Genomic DNA, 27651 nt, shown 5'->3' on the forward strand with positions numbered 1-27651 from the left:
CTCTACTGTTTCAGGTGCGTGCGTGGCAGATGTTACTCTACGAACATCACAGCCCAGTGTCTTTGGGCGTATCAGACTGTCATAGTGTGGAGTTTGTTCCGATGGAATGATTACGGCCCTGAAAGGATCAAGTAACATTTTCAATGGCTCCTGACTGAACTGGAGGAAAGCCTGTGGGAGATGCAGGCACTCACCAGAGTCTCAGGACATACCATGTCTCCCGAACGCCAAGGCTCTCCTCCACTAAACGGCCGTCTCTTGTTGATGAATGGCATCCCCTGGCCTCCAGCTGCCTCCCTTCTGGACAAGTTCTTTTGTTCTGCTTGAGGCCGTGGACTGTCCTCAAGAGAGACCCACCTTCAAAACTCCACTGTACCACACCTTAGTTCGGTAACTTTGGGGACTGGTTCTCTCGGGTTGTTTCCTCATCCTATAGATGGGGCTGATCGTCACAGGTCTTGCTTCCTTGGATCGGTTGTGACATTTAGTTGTCACATTCACACACGGAAAAGGTCGAGTACCATGCCCACAATGTAGGAGGGGGGCGCACTAGGCCCGCAACGTGGGAGGGGCGTGAATGCTCAACCTTCCTTCCTTTCCCACCTGTCGACGGAGCTAAGGGCCCCTCCCATCTTTTTCCCCAGGATGTGGCCTTTTCCTTTGGGGCCTCGTGGGCAGCTCTGCTCATCTGTAGCCCTGACCTGACCTGCATGTTCCTGGCTCTAAGTCCAGGAACTTACCAGGTGGGTCTCGTATTCTCTTAATTATCTCTTCCTCCTGCCCCTATCTTTTAAAATGAGCACTTTTTACAATTAACGACATTCTGACCACCACTAGCTGCTGGCCACAGGCCCCCTTCCTCCTTGGCTCACACACTCCCCACCATCTTACTGTTTCCATTCCTGACTCACAATACAAGCGCTCATAGTAAAAAAAAAAAAAAAAAAAAAAAAAAATTCTTTCATTGACTCTACATCAATCACTTAAAAATAGTTAACCAATCACATTGGTATTTTAATTCGGACGGTGCCGGTCTGTGGTAAGAAAGGGGCAAGAGGGACTCTCCGAGCCACAATCCCACCGAGGGGTGGGGGTTCTGCCATCATCTTCCAATCCTCGTTGGCCTTCTAACTTGAAAATGATACCAGCCAGCTTTCTCAGAGTGAGAGGGAGACAGAACCCTGCTGATGTGCTTCGACAAAGTTAAATACTGCTGGGAGGAGGGGGTCTCAAATAAATGAATGTGTAAATTTCACAGAAAGCAGCAGGGGGCAGACACTTGGCTTTACCTCTGTTTTAGTGTCTGTCGCACACCCAATGATGCTGGGCCCACGGCCTTCACCGACACAGAAGCCCCAACCACCAATCACAACGTGTTTCAAAGGCAAAACACCCCAAAGATGATCCGATGACACCCTTCTTTTCTTCCACATCACTGAGCACACCAACACACCCTCTTGTACTGAGAAGGTGCTGGTGATTGAATCAAGGGCAGAAATCGACCTGGCAACTTAAAAAATCCAGATTCACATCCCCTAACAGAATTCTTATACCAAACATATTCTCATCAGACGTTTATACATGAAGCACAGAATTCTTACCTATAACTTTTCCTAGAAAGAGCGACTTCGGAGAATTGAACAGTGTATCAGATGAGCTCGGCAGATGGTAACTCACAGAAGGATAGTGATCGAGCTGCGGGAAGAAACCAAGAGACACTTAGAGATGACTGTTGCTAAGTTGCCCTGGAATCCAGTCTTCCCGGCAGGATGAGTCCCTCTCTGAACCCTGGGGTCCAGATACCTTCCTTCATCCGTGCGGACTCTGAGATAATGGCCTCAACAAACACGAAGCCCATCTGTTCCTTCTCTGGCGTTACTTGACAACATTCTGAGCTTGGTAAGTGAAGCCTCCTTATAAATTGTTCTTCAGCTTGTGCACATTTTCTGTGGATAATCTGTGCACATTTTCTGCAGGATTAAGATCCTTGCTCATTTTAGTAGAGTAAAATCTGCTTGATCCGATCTCCAGCATTAACCCCTAAGATAGAAAATGCCTCTTGACAATGAACTTCCTTTAAGATCCACTTACTGTCCTGTTGTATTCGCTCTTTCCATCAGTGCAAAGAGCTTACAGATACTGACTCCCGGAGCAATGCACATTTCTGATTCCATTTCTCGAGTACAAAGTACAAATTCTGGTGTCCCAGAATCAGAGTCTGTCCTGGCCTCTGAGCCCTGACACGGCTTTTCCTGCCTTAGCTGTCTTTCTACAACTCATACAGTCTAGTGGTGTTTCCCCCACTGGGAGCACCTAGAGTTTTCTGTGCCTCTTTGCATCCACCTGTGGAGAATCACTTTTATAGCTTCTGAGGTGAGTTCCTACTTGCTCAGGTAAGCGTCAGGGGCCGTGCGGGTCAGCAGAAGCCTGTGTTCCTTCCCAGCACAGGCAGGCGAGCAGTGGCCTGCTGAAGGCAGCAGCAGCACCCCCAGAAGCTGGACCCACTCCTGGGTCCTTGCTAGTAGCCCCCGAGATGGGCAAAGCTGCAGGAAGCTGGGCTGCTGGAAACAGTGCTGGGAAGTGAGCTCATCCCACTGGCCATGTGGAGAACGGGCCTCCTGGAGGAAGGCTCCTTCATCGTGACTGCCTATCTCCACCTGACTCCTGAAGCAACTTACGAGAAACCGAGAGGTTATTGAAAGCCAAGGTTCAGAGTCAAAGACGCATCCCATCTCAGGAATACAGGGAGATCTGACCAGGAGAGCCAGTACAGTTAAGTTATGGTATAGCATTGTAACAGGTTCAAAAAACACTGTAAAGCAAACACTGGCATGCTCAAGTATAATTCTAAGAAGTTTTCTATAATTTTAAGTGCATCATTAACAAAACCCTTATTCTGGCCAGAGAAGCTTAGATATTTTAAATCTCATATAGTTGCTACTCTGGGCGCTAAATATTAGCTAGCTACTTTGGCGCCATCTGGTGGTATACACGGGCAACTGCCGCTGTCGCTCCACTTCTGTGGCCAAAAAGTTTTTGTGGTCAAAAAAGATAACCATAGAATGCCAACATAATAGGTTACCCCGAATGCTTCACGATGCTTCAGCGATGATTTCCCCCTAAATACTTTTTATCCTTTCATCTGCCTTTCTAAAGAACTTAAAAATGGATACAAACAATAAATTTTCATTATAGAGAAAATAATAGTATAGATTTGCTGAAAATAACCCACACCTTGTGATAATTATTAGCTTTTTCTTTTTTAAGATTTTATTTATCTGAGAGAGAGCGAGAGCGAGAGCACAGAGGGAGAGGGAGAAACAGACTCCCTGCTGAGCAGAGAGCCCGATGCTGGGCTCAATCCCAGGACCCAGAGATCCCGACCAGAGACCAAGGCGGACACTTAACCGACTGAGCCACCCAGGTGCCCCGATAATTAATTTTTTTATCAAGTCAATTTTTAAAATGTATATTCTTTTGATATATATATATTTTTTTACAACAACTGGACGGGACCCCACTACATACATTGTTTTGCACTTACTTTTCCCTACTTAAAGACGTAGTGTGAAATCCTGTGATTCGATAAACAACTACATCATTTGTCATGAATGACTGGTGTTCCATTTTATGAATGTACTGAGCACAGTCTTAAAAACTCTCAAATTTCAGTGTTTAGACTTTTAGATTTCTTGTGTCTTTTGGTCCAGTGCAGTGCAAGCACACAGTAGGTCCTCAGTAAAACTGTGCTGACTTATGGTCGAGGAACCAGGAAAGCGTGCGCACAGGGAAATCAGTCCGGGACGCGGCCTGGCCCACCAGCGGGGTTACCTCCCTTTCCTTAACCCTTTGTACGACCCAGACCAGACAGGCTTGGCTTTTGGGCAGCATTCAGTAATGTTTGTGCTGCAAAGTAAATCCCTACTTCCGTCTCCACAGGTTACTTTCAGCTTTTCCCATTCCTACGTATATATACGCAATCGAGAACCTGGACCAAAAGCTAAAATTTACATTTATTTACATCGTTTGTTTTCTTTTGTTTCAAGGCAAAAGTTTTTGAATCTAGATTCTGCCATTTAGAATATCGGTTCTGATGTTCTGGTTCTGATCTGTAAACGTCACAAACTTCCCTAAAGCTTAATTCATGCCAGAAGGGAGGTCTGGCCCAGCCACAGGCCCGGGGTGTGATCAGTCTGTGGCCGCGCAGCCCCGTGACAAGCGAAGTAAGAGGCCCCAGCGACTGCCCCGCACCCCCGTAACCCCGCATCCCACGTGCTGCCGAGGCCTTCTGGCTCCGGCCACACGCGCATGCGCACACCGCCCGCTGCCACACGCGCACGCGCACACCGCCCGCTGCCACACACGCGCACGCGCACACCGCCCGCTGCCACACACGCGCATGCGCACACCGCCCGCTGCCACACACGCGCTTCCCCACCTGCACCCCCGAGGCTGGCTTACTGCTTGTCCGGCAAGCAGACCGGCTCCAGGCGGGCCAAACAGAACCCTCTGCTCTCTGGAGGTTGGAACCACCACCCCTTCTCCAGCGACGTCGGAAACCTCCACGTTTGTCCTTCCGGGGCACCCTCCCTCCCTCAGCTCAGGGGGGGGGCTCAGTGAACTTCTACTGGAGCTTCCTTCTGTCAAGAATATCCCGTTATTGTAGTTAATTCTTGTATCCAACACCCCGTGTTAAACCAACTGTGTGGTTTCTATCTCTGATTGGACCTAGCCAGGAGAGGAGGAAGCAGGTATTGAGCAACTACTGTATGCACCGGTTGCTAGGCTTTCCCTGTCTTACTGTATACTGGCTCGGTGTTCCCTTCGGGTAATACAAAAAGCATCCAAAGTCAGAGCGAGTGGCAGAACCGCCTTCTAACCCAGCTACATCTCGCTGCAGACGCCAAATGGGAAGCAGCCCGCGCAGTCTCCAGAACCAGCCCAGGCAGCGCAACTCGCAACTCAGGGAGAGGCTCCCAGGCTTTTAATATTTACATTTGAAGGAGAAACTGCCCTAAATCAGATAAGGCAAGAAAAGCACAACCTGCCGAAACCTAAGGACACTTGTCACCGGGGGGCCGCCTCTTTCCGAATGAGCCCCGGTGCATTCGCCATGGTTAAGTGTAATAATTTCAAGTTAATTTCTTTGGGGTCTGAGTGAGCTATTTTGCTGTACATTTAGCTGGTGGTCATTTCCCTGGCAGTTAAGAGGCAATAAGAGATTGTGTAATGGAGGCCCATTAAAATTAAAGACTGTGACTCTGTGAGCCCCCGGACGACCTTAAGGGAGCACTAATTGGTTCGGCATTTACCACGATACTGACTCAGGCTGGGGCGCGTGTCCTACACAGAGTCCAGAGCTTTAATGTTTGTTCAGGTATTATTTCAGCCTTTTGGCTCATTTCCATTTTGAAGCCACAGTTGGCCTGGGCAGGGCTGCAAGGGACGTCACCAGCCTTGCTGATGATCTGGGGTGACACGGACGGGCCAGGAAGGAGCAGAGAAGAGAGACTGAGCAGCCAGGACTCAGCCCCCGTCCCCCGCAGGAGGCGTCTGCCCCACCAGATACAAAGTGACACAAAATATTGCCCCAAGGGCGAGGTCGTGTTTCCGGGGCTCTGGACAAGGGCCAGGGATGTCCTGTCTCATTGCCTGACCCTTTGTTTTGGGGACTACGTGGAATTAGCTTAGACACACTGAATTCAGAGCAGACCATCTTGATGGATGTTTTTATTCCCCGCTGAAGGCCGGCCAAGAGGAAAGGCCACTGCGAACAGACATCGGGGCGAAAATAACCATCAGCTCGTCTCTCATCCCTGACCCGTCTCTCCCCTTCCCTCCCCTCCTGAAATTCCCATGGATGTTACAGGAGAAAGAGTTTGAAGAATAGGGACCATCCTTTCTCTCCTACCTTAACCTCATCTGTCTTGTGGGGTAGGGGGAGGGTCCACAGACCGTCCCTGCAGGGCTCAGCTGTTCACAGCCAAGAAAGGGAAAGAGCATGGCACAAGCCCCACCCCCGAGGTTCAGTCACTTAAGTGTATTGTGCCTCCTGACTCCCAGTCCCGTGAATGGAGAAGACACAGTAAACGAACACGAGAGTGGGAGGCAAAGCAGTGGCGTTTTTGTGGGTTTGCCACCAGCCACGGGGCTGTAGTCTGTCCTTTCCTGTCCCCTGGCTAGATGGTGACTCTCTGAGGACAAGGACTGAGCCCTGCCCCCCCGACCTGGCCCGCAGTGGCTTCAGAAACCCGGAGCAGTGAGCTGAGCAGACAGGGAGGGAACCTTTGGAGCTGGGGCTGTTCCTGTCCTGCAGCATTATTTAGTCAATCTCCTGGCCCTTCTAGGACCCACGTGAAATGGGCCTCTATCATCTTAGGTGCTGAGCGTTTAACACATGAGTCATCTCTGGCGCAGCACATGGATGTGTCTGCGAGCACGCGTGCGTGTTTAAGGCCAGGAACCCTCGATTTTGGTTCCATCAGAACTGGGTTCTTTGAGGAGGGCTCTATGGGTGACCCAGTGGTGGGAGCCCCCGAGAACCTCACAGCCACCAGGTCTGGGTGAGTACGCCCGATTGCACACTTGAAGACGGATGGCTGATCTGTGACTCTGCATCTTTATGGTTGGGGACATTCCCTGCTGTGCCCAGAGCCTCTGGGGGTGGACGCTGGCCCACTACTCAGTATAGCCCGGTCTGGGGTCCACAAGCGCCTCATCGTGGGGGCCGGGCTGCTGGCCTCTCCCCAGCCCATACAGTCAGGCCAGGGGACCGTCCCTCCAATTCCAGGAACAAGCAGGGGTGCGGAGGGTCGGGGGCCCCCTGGGATGCTGATCCAGTCAGAAGGCACACTGCCTTCTGCCTTGATTTGGGCCCATATGGCACATAGATACTTAAAGAGAAGAAAAAGGCCAAGGAACAGCTTCCTCTGCAGCAGAACCGTGGGACGCACGAGAACCAGCCAAGCTGCCCTAACTGCTTGGTGACGAATGGCCTGGATTACAGCAGCCGGCCTCCTCGAGTGTGGACTTAAACAAATAACTCAGTTACCTGCAGGGACATGGGCTGGGGAGCCTTTGCGTCTTCAGGACAAGATCAGAGGAGAAGGTAGCGTCTTCCTAGAGCCATGAGAGGAAAAGCAGAGCGTTCTCTCCCTCCCTGTTACCCCTCTGCTCTGACCCTAGTCAGCCTCTCCCAGCTCAGTCCTTCGGACGCACCATGTTGTCTTGCCCGCGCTTCACTCTGAGCTTTCAGGTGCCGTGTCCCTCCCCCGCAACGCTTCTGTTCTCCCTTCAGCAGACACGATGGAGGACTTCTTAGTCTGGAAGTTAGTATCTGAGCACTCACCTTGCACTGGTCCTCCTCCTCAGCACCGGGCCCTGACGAGCCGGGCTCAGCCACCGTCGCCTTAGCCCCTTCCCTTAAGCCTGCAGCTGGCTCTGGGATCCTCCTACTCCAAGACAAAGCAAAGGAGACTTTGCCTCCACAGCTAGGAATGATCCAGCTGAAGCCACTCACCCCAGGCCTTTCTAGAATGGAAAACACCTTGCACATGGGAGCTGGGGGTTCTCTCCAAGCATGAGCCAGCTGGCCGTGGGGAGGCACAGAGAACAAATGGCCGGTCTTTATTGATTTTCTCTCATTACCACGCCATCATCCCCAACACCTGGTTTGCTACGGCCTCGTTTCTCTTCTTTGGAGGGTGGGAAGCGGGGAGACTTGCTGTCCTGTGAAAGTCTCTAGGGGGACTCTTTCAGTGGGAGAGAGGAGGTGTGTTCTGCAGGAGGGAGAACAGGGCTGGGAGCAGGTCCTCGCTCTGTCACTCAACAGCTGCTGACATCCAACGTGTCACAAAGACTCCTTGGACTTTAATTTTCCATTTATAGAACAAGGAGTTTGGGCCAGATAATACTTCAGCTTCCTTTGGGCAGGTCTTGCTACTCTGGGCCTAACAAGTAGTGTTTTTGTGGAAACACGCGTCCCTGGGGCTTTGAGCAGACTCCTGCTAAGACGGGACTCCCAGGCTTAACTAGAAGGTGTCCTTCAGCCCATGATTCACGGACGCCAATCCTAATTAGGGCGCAGAGTGGGAAGAAGGGCCACCCGGGCTTTCTATAAAGCTGAGGCAAGGTTCCCTCACCTTTAGGTCCTAGACCCACACATCCTAGCCAGGGCCATCTCTGCCGTGTGTATTTAAGTGGCTCCTCGTATTCAGCCGCGAGTCAAGACTTCAAGTTCACAGACTAGAAGAGGTAGCATCAGCCCCGAACCAATACTAATAAACTCAGAAGGAAGGTTCTCTTCCAGAAAAGCTTAAGGCTTAAGAACTACAGGATTTAAGACACAGATCCTTCCTTGCTTTATGTGTGAGTTATTTCTGTTTCAGAGATGTCAGGAGGTTTCACTGATGGCTTGATAAGCAATTTGAAAATGAAAGGCTGATAAGTCCTTACGGCCTTTGTCCTTATGCCATCGTTACTATGGTGATGTAACTAGTACAACAGATCTGCCTCAGGAGGTTCAGTGCGACTGGAGTTTTGTGGTATTGATGCAATTAAAAGATTTAGTGAGTCTATTAGGTGATTTATGTTTATATAAAAAAATCCCTCACCATAATAAAAAGGAAAAGAAATTAGCTCTCAAATGTTGATCTGCTTCCCCTAGCCTAACACTCCCCCTACTGGAAAAACACCGAATACTATTTAAAGCATAAATTGTTAAACACACACACACACACACACACACACACACACACAACTGATTTTGTATCAATAAATATGTATCGTCTTTATAAATTTCAATGAATAAGAGAAAGTGTTCTCCTTTCATAGCTGATATAGCATTTCTTGAACAGCATTCATTTTTTAAAAGCATTACTTATTTGTATATGAAAGAGAGCATGAGTGGGGGTGTTTGTGGGGGTGAGGGTGGGGGTGGGGGTGGGCAAGGGGAGAGGCAGAGAGAGAAGGGGAAGCAAACACCCCCTGAACAGGGAGCTTGATCCCAGGACCCCAAGATTATGACCTGAGCTGAAGTCAGATGCTCAACCAACTGAGCCACCCAGGTGCCCCCACCCAGCATTAATTTTAAAGACTTTTACAGGAGGAACGACCTAAGCCCTATACAGTTTTTTCAAAGAATCTGGTCAGAAAATCTAGGTTTTGACTTGCAACATGAGAATTCAAAAGATAAAGGTAAGGCTTAATAATCCGTATCTGAACTAATTTCTAGTAATTACACCTCCATGTTTCTTCTCAGTGATCTAGTATGAGTATAGCTCGTGGTTTCTATACACGTTCATATAGAAAGTCACTTCAGTAACCACTGAATTGAATCATGACATATAGTGGGTGGTTTAGGTAATAATTTACATCATTAGCGTCAAGTAAATCATTTCAGATGACATATTTTCCTGAAGAGCTCAAAGCAAAGCACATTTTGGGAGACTGTAAAAAGACTTTCCAGGAGTAAAGAAAAACAAATAAATGGTTGGTAAAAGAGAGAAAAAAAAACAAAGAAATAGAGCACGAAGCAAAATTAGAAACAGTTGGTTTTGAAAACAGGTATTAACATGTGGCTGAAAGCATATAATGTGATGGCAAACATTCTAATATTTAAGTATAAAGGATCATGAAACACAAATGAGAGTAATGATGGGGAACAATGTCGACAGGACAGACACGATGGAGGCCGTCTCTATTTGAGTCCTTATTAGCCTCGTAATCTCAATCTGTCAAGCATGTGTTTTCAGGGGTTGTTTAAATTTGGTTCCTGGTGGATTCTGGGTGAGTCATGTGGGGGATTGTTAATGAGGCCATCAATAAAGATGATGTATTAGAAAACATCTGTCTAGTGAACTGATAAATAGCAAAACTGGTGGTAGTCTGGTGTGGCTGATGTTACTGGTGTCATATTGCTTATCTGCTGAGGTTGGGACTGGTGGGAAGTGGGGGGCTTCTCTGATGGTTAGGTTCTCAACATGGCACCCTCACTGGTCCAGAGACAAAGACTTTATTTGAAGATGAGCACCTCCCGAAAGGATACAATTGATCAGATCTTTGGAAGTGAGCATGCTCCCTAGAGCAGCTGGCAGCAACTGCCCATGCACCCTCCTAAGAAGGTTACACCTGCCCAGCTGTGCACCTGTCCTGTAGGCATTTCGGGCATGGGCTACTGATGATCATAGTGTGACCCGACATGGAGGGGGTTTCCCCGTGGGAAAAGGGAGACCCTGGCATAAGACTCTAGTTACCCCCTGACCTTATCTCCTTCTAGGACTCCTAATACCTAATGCCATGCAAGGACTTCCAGGCGATTTTTTGTCCAGCTACTGTGTGAACTGGGCCAGGAGTGAAGCTGAAGCTATGCGTAGGGTTCCAGGGGATTTAAGCCTGAGCAGCTGGCAGGATGAAGTAGCCATCAGGTGACACTGGAAAAGCTACAGATGATGCGGGTTTGGGTGGGGGTGGGGTGGGGAGCAGGTATGGGGGTGAGATTTGGAAATACTGGGTTTGAATATTTATAGACAACCAGCAGTCAGAGTGATGTGTGAGAGTCTGGGGTTCTGGGAGAGGTTCGGGTTGAGAGAATAATTTGGGATGCAATCACCAAAGGAGTGAATAAAAACAGGAGCGAGAAAAGGACTGCAGTCTGCGCACAGAAGTGCACCAACCGAGGCAGGGTAGGAAGGATGGGAACAAGCGAAGGAGACTGAGCCGAAGGGCCAGCCAGACAGGAGGACACAAGAGCAGGGCAGCGTCCTGAAAGTCAAGGGATCACTTGTGTCGAATATTGCCCTAAAATGGAGTAGTATGGGAAATGAAAATTAGATTTAGTAGTGAGGAGGTCACTGATGATCTTGACGAGGGTAGTTTTGGGAAGTGGGAAAAGCATGGCTGAGAATCAGTATAAGAGAAAATAGGAAAACATTCACAGCACATGCATCTGGTTATGGAATTGTACGCCAACCCTATAAAAAACGTTTGTAACTCAGTAATCAGAAAGCAAGCATTTCAACAAACAAAGGAGGCAAAAGATTTGAACAGGCATTTCATGAAGGACTTGCCAATGGCCAATAAGCACATGAGAAGTTGCTCGACACCACTAATCAGAAGGGAAATGAAAATTACAACCAAGATGAGATAGTACCGTGCACCCACTTCAGTGGCTGTGATGAGAAAGACTAATACTGTCAAGTGCTGGTGCATGTGTGGAGCAACCGGAACACTCCGGCTTTGCTGGCAGTAACAGAAAACAAGCTAAACACATATTAACTAGAGAGCCCATCAATTCTACCCCCAGGTATTTACTCGGGAGAAATGAAAAAAAATATTTATGTCCTGTGTGTGTGTGTGTGTGTGTGTGCAAATGTTTGTAACAGGTTTGTTCATAATATTCCCAAACTGGAAATGATCCACCATTTTTCATCAAAAAGTGAATGAATAAACACAATGGTGTTATATCCATAAATGTAAGACTTCCCTGCAATGAAAATACAAGAAGAATGGATCTCAGATGATTACACAGAGTAAAAGGAACCAGGTGTAAAAGATTCTACACTCTATGGTTCCATGCATATAAAATTATGGAACAGGTAAAAATGAATGTGGAGTTTTAGATTTACTTATTTATCTGAGCGAGAGCGAGCGAGCCAGTGAGAGGAGCAGAATCTCAAGCAGACGCCCCGGTGAGCACAGAGCCCAGTGGAAGACTCGGTCTCATGACCCACGTGATCATGACCTGAGCCAAAACCAAGATTCAGAAGCTCAACTGACCGAGCCACCTACGTGCCCCTGAACATGTGGTTGTGTACACATGGAAATAGAAATTCAATGAGTGGTTGCTTGCGGCGGTTGTTGGAGGGGATTAACAAGAAAGGGGTTGAGGGAACCTTCCAGGGTGTTGGAAATGTCCTCTCCTTGGAGTGTGGTCTTGGTTACCTGGGTGTGCACATCTGTCAAAACTCCTCAGTTGGTATACTGCAAATGCGCATTGCATTTCATGGATCTGACACTTTAATAAAGGTAACTGGGAAAAAGAAATCTCTATTTCCAGAGCACTGGAGACTGGAAGAAGGTGACCTGAATCGGTGAGCACAGACATCTCCAGGAGTTTTATTGTTAAGGAAAACAAAGAGATGGGGGGAGGGAGGTCAGGAGAGAACTTTGCGTTAAGGGAGAGAAATACCCATGTTTGTTTGCTGATGGGAATGAGCCAGTGGAGAAGGAAGACAGATGTGTCCTACCAATGCCCTTGTAGGCAAGGTGGCTTTTGTGGAAACGCGTAGGTACCTGCTTTCAACAGAACTCTCAGGACAACTTAATTTTCCCGTGTTCTTTTCTGAACCTTCTACAATAAATAGACTTAATTTTATAATTAGAACAACATAGTAAATGGCTTTTCAATCAAAAGTAGAATGTGTTCCATGTCTGGTGATGTCAGGCAGGGACAGGTGGGAATTCCAGGATGGATCACCAGGTTTTGGACTCAAAATTTTGATTCTAAATTCATCCTAGCCAAACTCAAGTTCATAATTTACATTACAGGATCTAAGGAAGAACTTGAAGAGGACTGTGACAATGACCTTTGTTCTCCTGTCTAGGGAAGGAGGTATGGAAGGAGATGCTCACACTCAGATATGGGGAACCCGAGGGACCAGGAACTTTGGGTCTGCTCCAAGTCCACGGTGCCCGTTGCAACTGTTCAACTTAATACACTTTACCATGCACAAGACACCACGCTCGGTGCTATTAGAAAGAGAATTTGCTGGGGCACCTGGGTGGCTCAGTGGGTTAAACCTCTGCCTCCGGCTCAGGTCATGATCCCAGCATCCTGGGATTGAGTCTGGCATTGGGCTCTCTGCTCAGCAGGGAGCCTGCTTCCCTCTCTCTGCCTGCCTCTCTGCCTACTTGTGATCTCTGTCAAATAAATAAATTATTAATTAAAAAAAAAAAAAGAAAGAGAATTTCCTGACTCCCTGCAAGGCTAAGACTCCCTTTCAGTCAAGCTGATTCTATGTTATTTTTAAAGAAATGAAGTGGTGTTTTCTATTATTGTCATTCTCCTGACCCAGGGAGCTAATGGTTTTCCTAAGTAAATGGCATTCATCGAGCAATGATTCTTTGCCAGGTTATGTTTTATAATACTGAGAGAAAATTTAAATGCTCTATGTCTAATCAGACTAAAGCGAAGGGCTTTACGGTCCGAAACCCACATAACAAAACAGCATTTTCTTCTTTATTGGCTGGTCTTCCAGGTGTATAGGTTTGCTCAAATTGTGGCTATGGAATGATTCTCAAGTGTGGGGTGTTTGAGTAAAGCAACCTCAGGTGATTTTACTTTATTGATCTTTTTATGCACTGGCTTCAGTATTTAAATGAGTCTGAGTTTGTTTCTTTAATGGTCTTTCAATAAAGCTTACGCTGACCTGTTCCTATTGCAATCACGACACTGTTATGGCAGAAAAAAACTAATAATAAAAATGAACTCATTTTATGTGGTTGAAAAGGTTACATTTCTATTGATTTTAACTGTAATACAGTTAAAGTCCTTGATATTAAAAAAAGAAAGAACTCCGCAAACACATCCTTTTTGGTACAGAAGCTCTATCGATATTACTTTGCGTGTAGGTTTTGGCAGCAGTGACAATATTCAGGATGGAGTCTAAAAACTGGCTTTATCAGAGGACGGATAACCACAGCCTTCAGACTCCGTTCCAGGTGAAAGAGCGGAAAGGTGCCCCAAGAAAATCGTTATATACAGCGCGACTTCAGACCGTGGTGGCGATGCCACGGATCTGGAAGCTCAGTCTGATGGCCAGTCCACCACTGGCTTAGAGAAAGCAGTGAAGCTTGGCTTTCTGGAAACACTAACGTCTTTTAATGCTGTGCTTGGAACCTGTTCCAAGAAGCAGGAAGTGGGGAGGCAGGGGGGTTGGCAGAGGTGGTGAAGAACAGGGGCAGGGAAAGACAAGGGGAAATGATGTAGGACACGCGAGGAGTCTTCCTGTGTGTGTGTGTGTGTGTGTGTGTGTGTGTGTGTATCTGCGTGTGCGTGTGAGAAAACCGTCACAAAATGGACTGAGGTAATTCTCAGCTTTCTTCCCTCTCCTCACTATCCCCTTCATCAATGTGGCATCTTGCATTTCTTGAAGGTCAGCTCTAGGTCAGATCCCACCTTCGGGAGGATTTATACGCATTTTCAATTTTATACACATTATTTCAAGAAAACTGCCAAGAAGCCTGTGGGCCCATAGTCTTGTGTGCCCTGTTTTACATTTGGGAAAACTGAGCACCTGGGATTCAGGTACGATGCCTAAGAGGATGCAGATCCTAAGAGGTACAGCCCTGAGGTCTGTGGGGCTGAAAGTGTAAGCTTCTCCATTGTGTTGGCCTGGATCTCATACCACAGCAAAGCTAGGCTTCCAGGATGCCCCCAGCAGGTGCACAGGTTCTGACAATGAAGGGAAAGCGGGGTCGCCCCAGTGTCACCTCCTCCCTAGGTCCTTCCCTCTTCCCATTTTTACTACATCTCCTTCGATGGGTCTTCTGATCTCTATGACCCCAGTGTCCTTGGCATCCATCTCCGGGAGGACAGGTGTGCACAGCCGGCCCAAACGGTGGAGGCTAGGGGAACCCATCAGCCCTTTCACTGCGGCCCTGCAACCCTGCATTTGTGGTGTTCAACTACTGCGGTTCAACCCACAAGCGCAGGTGGCAACCATGGGCCTGAAAACTCAGGTCCTGATGTCATTTTCAAGGGGAACGCAGAGTCAGGCTGGTAGGATGGGCTCATTTCTACGGTCTGTTCTTCCAGTGGGACTTCCGCTGGTGGCCCTGGGGTGACAGTACCAGGAGGATGCTTGACGGAGTGGCAGCTGTTTATTGGATAGATGAACAGAATTTTTATTCTCTTCCACTCCTTTTTTTTTTTTTTAAAGATTTATTTATTTGGCGTAGTGGTGGGGGGGGGGGGGGGGGGGGGGCCGAGGGAGAGAATCTCCAGCAGATGTCCCGCTGGACGCAGAGCCCAATGCGGGGCTCGATCGCACCACCCCGAGATCACCACGTGAGCCGAAATCAAGTCCTCGCTTAACCCACTGAGCCCCCCCGCGCTCCCCTTCACTTCCTTTTTGATGCTCTTCCTTCACTTCTAGAACTACCGGCCTGGACCCCCTCTTCTACCCACAAGGATTTTGTGTTCCCGTCCCCTCCAGCATTCGGAACACATTTCCTCAGGTCAGATGTGCTGGGGGGCGGGGGAGGGCGGCGGCTCGTTCTTTTCCTTCCCTCCGTGGTGGCTGCGGGGAGAACCCGCATCAGAGAGGCCCCAGGAAGCAGAGAGCATCACGCAGTGCGCGGCCCGGCCCGCACCCCTCCTTCGTGATGAGCTCGACTCGTTCCCAGACCCAGTCACTCGCAAACACTTCTGGGGACCCTCCAGCGTCCGGGGCTGGGGGCAGGGTGCGGAGCTGTGAGATGTGCGTGTGCAAGCCCCGTCCCTGGGTCGTGCCCTCGGAACACGACCACAGGCTCCCGTTTGTGTGAGCAACACCACAGCCGGCTGCCCGCTGCGATTTAACAGACCCGAAGGTCGGGTGCACAGCCCGTGCCCCTGGATGACGGGCAATGAGCGTGTAAAACGACAGGTACCCCGGAGGGCACGTATGGCATGGAGCACCGGGTGTGCTGCATAAACAATGAAATTTGGAACACTGAAAAAAAAAATAAAATAAAATAAAACAAAATTAAAAAAAAAAAAAAAAAGACGACGACGACGACGAACCGGCCCCCAGGCCAGCATCCCTGTCCGCCCGCTCGGCGCCGCTTCCGGCGACTGGCCACTAGAGGGCGTCTCGACACAGGCTCAGGACGCGCTCGGGCCCCACCGGCCACCCAAACCCCCACGCCCCAGCCCGGGGCGCTTCTGTCTCCTGAGCGGAGAGACGCGCAGCCTGGAACCCTTCAGAAGCTCAGACCGCATGCTGAGATGCATTTATTTTTCAGAGACGAGACCCATCTGTGCGGGAGAAAAACCCGCCTGCAGCTCCCCGTGTTCGGGCGACAACCAGCTTGGCCTATTGCACTAAAAACCAGCTTCGAGAACCGTGGTCCCCGCGAGAGATTTCGGCGCCCGCGGGTGGGAGCAACAATATGATGCCTGTCGGGCTGGACTTCTGTTTTCACGCCGGACAAAGCAGAAATCCAGGAACCTTATGTATCTTCTTGAGAGATGCTCTATGGGCTTCGTGGGCTGGGGGGTGGGGGCGGTGGGGGGGGAGGGACGCACTTTCTGGCCTTGGGTTTGCAAGCCTTGCTGTGTTGGGGAGAAGGGGAGGGAGGACTGACATCCCAAACCCTACACCCCATCACAAACTGTCGCAACTGCTTTCCTGCCCAGCGGTAAGAAATGCAAAGTGCAGTAAACACAGTCTCCCGGAGCGGAGCGGTGCAGGTCTTCTCTGGCCCGGGAGTGCATAATGCATCTGCAGATGAAATTGCTTTCCAGAAGAAACGAAAAACTGGGAAGTGTTGACATATCCATTAAGAGTCTTTTTCTGTTTCACATCAGATGAGTTGGATGGGTTGAACTTATTTTCTCGTTAGGTTCCTCTGTATAACTTTTATGAATTGCAGAAGAGCAAATATTGAATCTCGGCAGTAAAAAATAAGTAAGATAATGTGGTCCTTGGACATCCCCCCCCAACCCAGCTTCCCCTGCCCTGAAAACCTTTAAGGAACAGCTCAGATCTTTTGGTGAGTCTTCTCTGATCTGTTCCTCCCACCCCCGGGGATGATTAATTCCCCCCTTTCCCGTGCTTCCCCAGCACAAGAGCACACTTTGATTGGCCCTTGGTGCGCGTCTGTGTGATTGATGGCCTCTCCTCTGGACTGTGGCTCCTGGAGGCAGCCGCACGTTGCCTGCAGAAACACTGGGATTTGGTCTGTGGGTTGAGCTGCGAGCCATAGAACAGGAGCGTTGATCCTGATGGGCCCTGTTGATAATGACCCGACAGCGGCTTCCTCACTTGTTTTGCTTTTAAGAAAGAGGAGGCAGCTGGGAAGGAAGGAGGGAAGGAGCATTTACTGGACGACAGACGATGCTTGATGTTTTCATGTGTGTTTCCACTGCACACACACACCCCGCATTGAAACAGGCAGCCGCAGTCCCATTTCACAAATAAGGCTACGGAGTTCGATAACTTGCCGGAGAGTGTGGAGCTGTGGAGTGGAGGAGCTTGTCAGTAAGGGCTCCTTTTTCTTTATGTTTTAGGAACAGCCTCTGAATTGGGCAATCCCGGTCCATGGGGCAGAGGGGCTCTGCTTAGACCCACCCACCCCCTTCCCAAAAGGAAATCTCCTGTTACATGCCTTGGCCCTGTTAGCAGCCCAAACTGCTACTACCCCCTGCAGCTATGTGCCCTTTCTTTCTTTCTTTTTTTTTTTTTCCTTTAATTTTTATTATTTTAGAGAGAGCACACACAGGAGCACAAGCAGGGGGAGCAACAGACCTCCCACTGAGCAGTGAGCCCGATGGATGTGGGGCTCGACCCCAGGACTCTGAAATCATGACCTGAGCCGAAGGCAGATGCTTAATGGACTGAGCCCCGGGGAGCCCCATCTACATTCTGTTCCTATGACGTGCACGTTGTTCGAGTAACTTGTTACGATAGTTCTGGGTGGCAGAGCAGGCCCCTCCACCTGTGGAAATGACACGGACAGGGAGGACAGCTCTTGTCTCCTCGCAGGACACACGCTCCTTCCGTTTACGGGCTGCCCCCCCCCCCCCCACCTGACCCATCGTTGGCTACTGAATGTCATCTCTTTAGCAGGTGCGCCCGCATGCGTGTTCTCCATGTGTCTTTTGAATGACGTTGGGCTCATTTTGGTTGTTCTTCATGTCACCGAGAAGCCTCACGGATGGTGCTGGTGAACAGCGGACTTCATCCGCATGGGGCTTGCGGAATGTTTGCTCTTTGGGACTTTCCTGTCACAGGGTGGACATGCGTAAGAGGTTAATGCCAACCAGACGTCACTGTGCGAGGTTCTTGGCGATCCTCATTGGGCTTCAAAGGTATGAAAAGCGCCTTGTTAGTGGAAGAGTCTAGAACCATCTGGACAACACTTCATCTTCCTCAGCAGGCTCTTCATCACACATCTTCACTGTATACCAAGGCCCTGTGTCCTTGAACCCGGTGCCCGCACCTCTGCGTATAGAGATGGTCACTGTCTGAAGCCACGGGAGGCCTGGAAGACAATGGCAGGGGAGGAATCACGGGACTGGAGAGCGGTGCCTCTTCTTTTTTGGAGACACTTCACCAACTGGTCCTACTTTCTCGTCAGAACTAAATAAGGAAAATTTGCTGAAATACCCTTTCACGGGCCGAGGACCCACAGCCCAACCTGAAACCAAATTACGAAAAGCTAATGAGGCCACGAGGCTTTTGATAGGTGTCTCAATTGGGAATTGGCTGCTCTAGACACATGGAGATACTGAAAACAAAGCAAAAATTAGGATACTTTGACTTACACAACAGGCCAAATGAAAGGGCAAGTTTCCAATGTACATATCCTTCTCTCCTCTCTTCCCAGGTATCTCCTGTGGAATTAAACCACCGTAATGATATAAGAAACTAATAAAATATTGACCTGTGCCCTCCACAAAATTGAACATAAGTCAGCGTGCCACCGGAGTGGAAAGTGAAGTGGTCGTGTATTTGCGGGCCTCCCGGTAGAGAACGAGTGAAGGGTATCAGTGCTGCCGGGACAGAAGGACCTCGGGCTTTCCAGGCTCATCATTATTCCTGCTGTGGCCCCCGCTGTCAAGCACGCCGCTGGCGCATGTCCGAGGCTGTGGGTTCATCCATGCCGAGCAGATAAACACTAAATTAGCCGAAGGGAAGAACTTACAGTCAATGTTAATTCCAAGAGCAAGGCCTTAGGCGAGCGAGGTCAACTTTCTTTATTTATTCTGACATCCCTAAGAAGATATAATGTTTTGAAACGGTGCTGTTTTCTTTAATAAAGGCTTGAACCACCTCGGATGTTAGAATTTTCAGGAGCGTTTCCATCTAGATGCTTCTGAGTGTTGTTCTTTACTTCAGAAAGTTCAAGGGTAATAAAGGCACACGTTTTTAAATAACTCAGCTGAGTTCTGCTGTCTAACTCCTGTCCAGGCTCCATGATTCCACGGAAGAGAAGGATGCTAGCATGGACGTGCAGAAGGCTATGTTCACGCCGACCTGAAGAACGATCTGGAACTCTTCTGGGGGCCCTCATGATGGGCGGCCAAGTTCTTGGTCACACAGGTATGTTATGATTTTATGGTCTCCCACCGACGTCATTAGGTCTTTTCTTTTAACAAATGTGTTTTCCCATTGCAGTAAATTATTCTTTCCTGAGGAGACTATCACTGAGCTTGGCATTCCAACATTTTTGAATATAATTTTTGAATATAATTTTTCACGAATCACAGTAGGTTTTGCATTTTGTTTCTTGTTGAGCAGAATACAATTCACGGTGTGTTTCCAAGGCTTTGGATCATTAGTGCTGTAAACCTGAGACCACGCTGCACGCGCTTATCCGTATATCGTGTCTGTTGCCCAACAACACACTATAAACATGGCGCTGAGTCCGTTGGCTAACTTGGTTTTCCAGGTAGGCGGAGGTATTGGCCTATTTAGGGAAGGGTCTTCTGCTGCGTCTGACCACATCAACTCAACAGGCGTGGAGTCTGGGCTCGGGAACCAGGTAGACCTGGGTTTGGATTTCAACCCCTCCTTCCTGACCTGTGTCTCAGCAAGATGCGAATAAAGAAAGGCAGGTGTCTCACAGGAGTGTTATTTACTCAGTACGGCCTGGAAAGTACCAGAGACAGGTGCACAGTACGAGCGAGAGATGTTGCTGGCTTTTGTTGCTAACCACGCTACTGTTATTCATATTGTTATTTCCTTAATAGGGTTTTCCTTTACAGGGTCGAGGTGGAAATCCTGGCATTTTTATTGATATTTTTGAGAAAAACTATGTTTAAACCATGTAAGTTCTTTCTTTCTTTCTTTCTTTCTTTCTTTCTTTCTTTCTTTCTTTTTTAAAGCAGCTCTGACAGTGTGTCGAAAGCTGCTCCATCAACCTCCTAGCCTACAGAGATTTTTCACACGCGTGTTTCACCTTCCGGCCGCAGGTGGCATTTTCTGAGCCATGGAGCGGGTCATCTTACTGACCATTCCAAGCTGCTCTGTCCACCCTTCCTGTCAGAACAGTTTATAGACAAGCATGCCACTCGCTCTCTCCCATCCGCTGCCCTCACTGACTAAAAAAAAAAAATAAACCAAAACCAAAACAAAAAAACAAAAAACGCACGAATGCCCAAAGACTTACTTTTATTTAAAACTCTTAAAATTTCTAAAAAAAGCTGTATGTAGTTATCGTATTCAGCCTGATGAGTCTGGAGATAAGCACCTGGGAAACCATTACTAAAATCTGTGAGTTGCTTTAGTTACTGTAGCGGATGTCACCCAGACTAAGGCGTGCACTGGCCCCGTGAAGCAGGGCGCTCCTGTAATGGAAACCTTAGCCAGGTAGCCTCGGCGCTACGGTCAGGTGGCCTGGGGTGCAGAAGTAGACACAACGATGGGAAGATACACAACGATGGTAGGAGATAAACTAGTTTTTCAAACCGGTCACCTCATGAAAGCCGGAAGGCAGACTTCATGCTTGTGACCTGTAGCTTTTGGGAAAGTGCTTTCAAAGAGCTGTGAATGACTATGGCTGTCATTTGCTTCCTGCTCCCTAAGTCAAAGAAGAGAATGGTTCCGAAAAGAATCGGCTGGTTTCTCAACATCAGTGAAAGGAATAAAGTCCACAGATTTACAGCCTTACACCAGAGAGGAAGAAACCAGCTGCAGGGGGGCACCTGGGTGGCTCAGCGGGTTAAGCCTCTGCCTTCGTCTCAGGTCATGATCTCAGGGTCCTGGGATCAAGCACCGCATTCAGCTCTCCGGTCAGTGGGAAGCCTGTTTCCCCCTCTCTGCTTCTCTGCCTACTTGTGATCTCTCTCTTTGTCAAATAAATAAATTAAAAAAAAAAAAAAAAGAAATCAACTGCAGGAAGAATTAGCCAACAAGACACATGAAGCTTTCTTAGCTCAATAGATTGGCTTAGTGCCACAGGGGAAGGTAAAATTAGTGTCTTTACTTTCCACCCAAGCCTTTTGTTTCTGGTGACCTCAAGAGAGCTGCCATCACCTTAAGAGAGAGGCATGGGCCCGTGGAAGCGAATGATGACTTATGTCCACGGTTTATGTCTGGGAATGGATGGAGGGTTTGCTACTGAGCATGAAACTCATGGAGAGCACACAGATCAGAAGCCAACTCAGGTTTTAGAGGAATTGTATTGACAAAGAAACCAATACAACTGGTTGACAAAAGACTTGTAAGTGTGAAACAACCCTGATTGCGATTGACAATTGCAGGAAATGGACCTTTCTGGACCCTTCCTTTTGCCCTGCTTCAATGAATGCATCACCTACAACATCAATGCAGAGATGACCCCGGTAGGTTATGGCCCAAGTACAGCCTCCTGGAGGACAGAGTCATGGAGGCCACACGAATTAATGGACAGAGATTTGGTTTAGTCAAGAACTATACTCCCCCTCCAAGGGGAGGGCTAGATGGGTGGTGGGTGTGGGTCCTTAGAGTGCCTCCCTAGCATGGTTTCATCACTACTAGGGACCACAGGACTTTGCTTTTCTAAAAATATCTAAGTGAGACCTTCATTGGGTTAAACCACTGAGGTTTGAGGGTTACTTTGTAGCAGCCACTGGTGCTGTCCTAACATTTGCATCCGTTCCTCTGTCCCTAGCATGGAGCAGAGTGTTTGTTTCCGTTGATTACTCTTCTCCTACCATTTTTAGGGTTCCTATCAATATGCAGCTCCATTAGCAAGCTCCATTAGTGACTGTTTTTATATAATTTTTAAAAAAAATTTTATTTATTTGACAGAGAGATCACAAGTAGGCAGAGAGGCAGGCAGAGAGAGAGAGAGGGAAAAGCAGGTTCCCTGCTGAGCAGAGAGCCCGAGGCGGGGCTCGATCCTAGGACCCTGAGATCAAGACCTGAGCTGAAGGCAGAGGCTTAACCCATTGAACCACCCACGTGCCCCTGTTTTTATATAATTTGATTGCAATCTGATTAATAGCAGGTAAGAAATTATCATCTTTATTTTAATTTAAAAGATAGAATGCAGTGATTTTTTTAAAAACTTTTTTTGAAAATTCCTGATGAAAACAACTGAAGTCACATTCTTTGTGGTACAAGAATCAGGGACCTAATCATTTGTTCTTAAGGACTTGAGAGTTTTTTTTTTTACAGGTCCTTAATTTAAAAAAAAATTTTTTTATTATTATGTTCAGTTAGCCAACAAAAAGAAGAAAAAAAAAGTCCTTAATTTTGCTTGCAGGAGAAATCTGTTAGCCTCTTCTTGGCAATGACGGGATGGCCCTCCAGTTAGATGAAAGCCAAAATGAACATGACATCCTTACCATCTGTTCATTTGGTTTTGGGAGAATATAGACTCTGAGTGTCTGTGCCAGAGAACATATCCCTGAGCTCTCTATTGTTTAACTTCCATCAAAGCCCCCGAATATGTCATAGTTATTCTAAGAATGTGTAGTTTATTCATTTTTTGGAGCTAGTTTTACCCTTGGATAAGGCCAGAGTATCATAAAGCTGGGTCACGTCGGCCCCTCCTCCCCTTCATGGGCTCATCACCCCTCCTCCAACTCCTTCTGGAATTGTTTGTACTGAAATCCAGTTTTTAAAAAGATTTTGAATGAGAGCGAGAGTGAGAGAGGGAGCATGAGCTGGGTCGGGGGAAGGGTAGAGGGAGAAGCAGACTCCCTGCTGAGCAAGGAGCCCAACAACCTGGGCCCCAATCAGGCCCCCAGGATCATGACCTGAGCTGAAGGCAGATGCTTAACCGACTGAGCCATCTATGTGCCCCTGAAATCTGATGTTTAAATTATGCCTGACTTTCGTTAGAGTCGCTACATTGATCGGCCTTGTGGAAAACACTTTTCCCAGGAATGCTTCTCAAGGCACTGTCCACTGCCTTTCTCAGGGCTCACCGTGCAACAAGGAGAACCAACAGCCTTGACTATCACTGCATTAAAAAAAAAGTCTGAAGAAACAGAGCAAAATCCCAAAATTTGTAATGCTCAGCTGGTAAATACATATTATTCTTCTTTGTGCTCTTGCGTATTTTTGAACTATTTCATACTAATAACAATTATTGTCATTATTGTTGTAATACCACTCAAATTCTTCCCAGCCACAGGTAATTTCTTTGTTGTTGTAAAGATTTTAAAATTTATTTGAGAGAGAGGGTGCATCCATGTGCTTGCAAGCGGGGGGAGGGGCAGAGGCCGAGGGAGACTCCCCAGACAGACTCCCCACTGCGTGGGGAGCCCGATACAGGGCCTGACCCCAGGACCCTGGGATCACAACCTGAGCCGAAATCAAGAGCTGGACGCTCAAGGGGCAGAGCCACCAGGTGCCCCTGAAGGCATCCGCTTTTAAAGCCTGTGCCCAGCCTTCCAGACACTTCGCTACTAAGGGATGGTTAGGAGCACATGGGGACGAAAGTGGGACTGACCTAGGTCCATCTGTGTTTCGGCAGCTTCCCATTCTTAACCTTGAGGCAAGTTATGTCAGATGATCTGAGTTTTAGTTTCCACATCTCTAAAACGGGGACCCTAACCCTGCGCATTCTACACGGTTCCGGTGAGGACGGAATGAGAGGATGTGTTTGACATCCTCAGCTCAGCGCGGGGGACACAGCGAACACCCATGTATGTGAGCCATGCTCATGGACCTGACATTGCCCAAGGGGCCCGGGCTAGGGGCAGCTTCCTAGCCAGCAAATATAATCCAGGGCATGGAAGAAATCCACGTATACCTTCGGGACTTACTCCCACTCCCGATGTCACTGTTCTGACCGCCCGCGAGCCACCTGACGTCCCTCCAGCAGTGGGATGGAGGATGAAAAGAAGGGAAAAGAGCAGAAACAAGCTCGGGACGGCAGGCAGGCAGGAAAGCGAGAAGAAGGGCTTCGTGACCCAAGACTTTGAAATTATTCCTCGTGATATTTGGCTCTTGGCGTCATCTGATGGGCATGGATTTTCATCGCCTACAGGACTCTCTCAGGTGCTCTCCGCCCGCCTGGGGTTTGTCTTACATCTCGACCGGCGGGAAGCCTTCAGCTATGATCCCTGGTGCAACTGTGAGTTTTCATAAATGACGCCACTCGAGGGTGGTCACGGGCTCTGGCTCGTGCCGGTGTCTGATGACTCCTGGAGTCAGCTCCTCATTATCTATGTGGAGATTGGGCACTTGGTGTTTTGGCAGCAAATGTTTCATCCAAGGTCAATTTCCCTCAAGGGCTCAGCACCATTTCAGACAGTCTGTGCTCAGGGAATGCAAATTAATTTAATGTTAGCTTTAGCCAAGCCCAGCTAGGGAAGTAAACCTTCTTTTAAAAACACCGTAAACACTGATAAACATCGTTGGGATGATGTGCTGTTTGTGCATGTATATATAAAATGTGTAAAATTTCACCTTAATTCCAGAGGCATCATTCCACAGCATTTTATATTCAGGATTGAATTTGCCTTATTTTTGTTCTTTGATTAGAAGTGCATTTTAATTTGAAATTATCTGAATATCTTTGTCATTATATTTTGTTATACAGTTGGGGGTTCTCAGAATGGATGGAAGATATCTGTATGTTTCCTATTTTTGTTTGATTATAAAAATGCAACATGTGCCCCCTCAGAAATTGCCACGCACGCTTATAAGAGAAAATGAGGAAATACAGAAAGCTCTAGAGGAAAACATGCCATTTATAATCCCTCCACACAGAAATAACGAAGATGAACATTTTCCTGTTATCTCTCCCACACATTCTTGAAGTTGTAGAAGTTCTTAAGATGAATTTGTAGATGGCTTCCAGAAAAAAGGTCAGTTTCTAGTGTTCTAAAGGTACCTTCAGATTTACCTGCATTCTCCACAAGGCCTTCCCACCAGAAAGAAAGCAGGGCAGGGAGTCTCCTGACCTGCTTTTCCATATCTTTTCTTCTGCCATCATCCTAGCTTTATTTTCTTTATTTTCTATCTGAGCTGGGGTGGAGAGGCGGAGAAACACCGGCGCCCCAGCAGCCATGAGGTCTTTTCTGGCTGAATTCAAGTGGGTTGAGGCATCTGGCTTTCTAAACACATCCAGACATTTCAGTGCAATTGCACCGTTCTATACGACTGAAGGACAGAGGGCAGGACCCTCCACCACACTCGGTGTAATTCCTGCGGCAGAATTCCATCCATGATTTCGGGGTGCTTCCCGACTCTATGCTGTTCGTAACCTCAAGGCATGGCACAGCCCATTTTCACCCCTCTCGAGTCTTTTTTTCTGGAACCACATTCCTGTTCTTGTGGAGGATTCTCCCCAGTTCCCTCCCTCACCCCCAAGCATCTCACTGGGGCTGCCCAGCATCACCGTCTCTCCTTCCAACAGGTCAACACACAGCACAAGCCAGACCAATCACAGACCTTCCCTGAGGTTTTGAAATGAGAACCGAGACACCTTCTGGTAGCAGAACTGAGACGTGAGTCTGGCCCGTGCCCCGTGTTTGCCTTCTATCACATGTAACAGAGGGAGCCTGCAGGAGGAGGCACTGGCCCCGTCCTCATAGAGGGGCTGTCAAGCGGAGATAATAGAGGGATCAAGGCACGGAAGAGGGAGGGGCGGGAGCTTCTAGTCTTCACTGTAGTCCTCCAGGTCCCCTGGATTTTCTTCCAGAATATTAGTTTGCCGTTTCTTAAATTCCATGACCTACACTAGGAATTCTCCCTACAAATGAGTTCCGAATTGGTTTTCAGTCACTTGCAACAACAAGAACTCTGAGCAGTAGAACCGGACTCCCCCCGCCCCACCCCCAGCCCTCAGTCTCCTGCTCTCTAGACTTCTCTGGCTTTCCATGCCTCAAAAGCCCCAAGTTCCTAAAACAGCCTATCCCCCCCCCCCAACCCCCCCCCCCTCCCTGTCTTCAGGGCAATCTCTAATTCTGTGGCAGGTAGCAGCTCTGATTAGGCTCATATTTGTTCTTAAAGGGTTGCTGGTTAGGAGACACCTGGGTGGCTCAGTCGGTTACGCATCTGCCTTTGGCTCATGTCATGATCCCAGGGTCCTGGGATGAAGCCCCATCTCAGGGGGTTCCCTGCTCAGTGGGAGTCTGCTTTTCCCTCCCCCTCTGGTCCTTCCCCTGCTTGTGCTCACTTTCTCCCTCTCCCAAATAAATAGATAAAATCTTAAAAACAAAAACAAAAACAAAAAAGGGTAGCTTGCTAGTTCTGAAGAATCCCCAGTTGGCCGAATGTGCCAGGAGGGGGCTGCCTTACCTGTCTTTCCTCTGGACCTCATTTTGGGAAATATACCCAGCAATGGCTCTATCAGCTCTGGTCCCCCCTCCCACTCGCCCGGTCCTCCCCTGTGGCCGTGGCTTCCCCCAGAGACGGAACACAAGCTGGGGGAGTGGGCGAGGGAGAAGCAGGCTCCCCGCTGAACAGGGAGCCAGATGCAGGGCTCGATCCCAGGACCCTGGGATCATGACCAAAGTCGAAGGCAGAGGCTTAACCGACTGAGCCACCCAGGCACCCCTCTTTTTAACTTTTAACATTATTCTGTAATACCGCAATAGCAAGAGACGTCACTTGAAAAGAGGTGACAGATGGCATGGGTTAAAATGAGGGAATGTTTCTAATTAAAAGCCAATACACATTATGAAAAAATGGTACAAAACCTCCTAATCCTATAATGATATAAAGTGTACCCCTCCTGGTCTTGCTGGCTTTCCGGAATAAACCTGGTGTTATGGTTCAAGATGGACTTGCTTTTGCCCAGGACATAATCTGCAGCTTCCCAGATGAGCCAGGCACTGCGCTGGGCTCAGGGACCCTGTCCACCACCGCGGGGCAATCTTCTTTACACCCATTTGATTGATTGCATGAGAAACACTAACTGCACGTTGTCAATTTCCTAGGAGAGACCTGTCCTTAAAATACCCTCTCGCATTTCCTGCTAAAGGCCAAGCGTAAACTCCGTATCAAGTTATGAGTTTGACGTCCACCGCTGCTCAAACACAGACAGGACTTGGGCCCTTTCTTTGTAATCCGAACTTGCCACAGCAGCCAGCCGAATCCGAATGAGGTCTGACTGTGCTGAACCCCTTCCAAATGGCACTCCACTCTCTGACAAAACAGTATCCCCCTGCTGTTCTTTTCCCTGACAGGTATCTATTTTGAACTCCTTCTAGAGAATGCAGTGACAGTTCCCATCCTTGATCTTTTGGCTTCGTTCCCAGGGAGACTTCCTCATGCTATGTTTTATTCATGGTGCCTCCCAGGCTGGTTTCTTCATTGTGAAAATCGGTGGTGGGGGTAGAGACAATCAATGAACCTGAAATAAGACTGGACTGTCATAATAAAACCATCCCTTTGTGTGCTGAAAGCCTACAACCAGAGTCTGAGATTCTGGGGAAGGTCTGTGTTTTGAGAATATTTCGGGCAAAGCATCCACAGAGAAAAAAAAATAGTTATTCATATT

The 27651-nt window shown here is 48.3% G+C and overlaps 1 protein-coding gene across 1 annotated transcript in view; it reads right to left on the bottom strand.

Moving 5' to 3' along the window:
* CNTNAP2 (contactin associated protein 2) overlaps positions 1-27651 on the bottom strand; it is a 1946973-nt gene that overhangs the window by 115891 nt on the left and 1803431 nt on the right. Inside the window, exon 21 of the mRNA XM_059396202.1 lies at positions 1602-1695. Within this exon, the coding sequence (XP_059252185.1) occupies positions 1602-1695 (94 nt within the window). The remainder of the gene's footprint in view (positions 1-1601; positions 1696-27651) is intronic.

This window comes from Mustela nigripes, chromosome 4, assembly GCF_022355385.1.
Source record: "Mustela nigripes isolate SB6536 chromosome 4, MUSNIG.SB6536, whole genome shotgun sequence".
NCBI lineage: Eukaryota > Metazoa > Chordata > Mammalia > Carnivora > Mustelidae > Mustela > Mustela nigripes.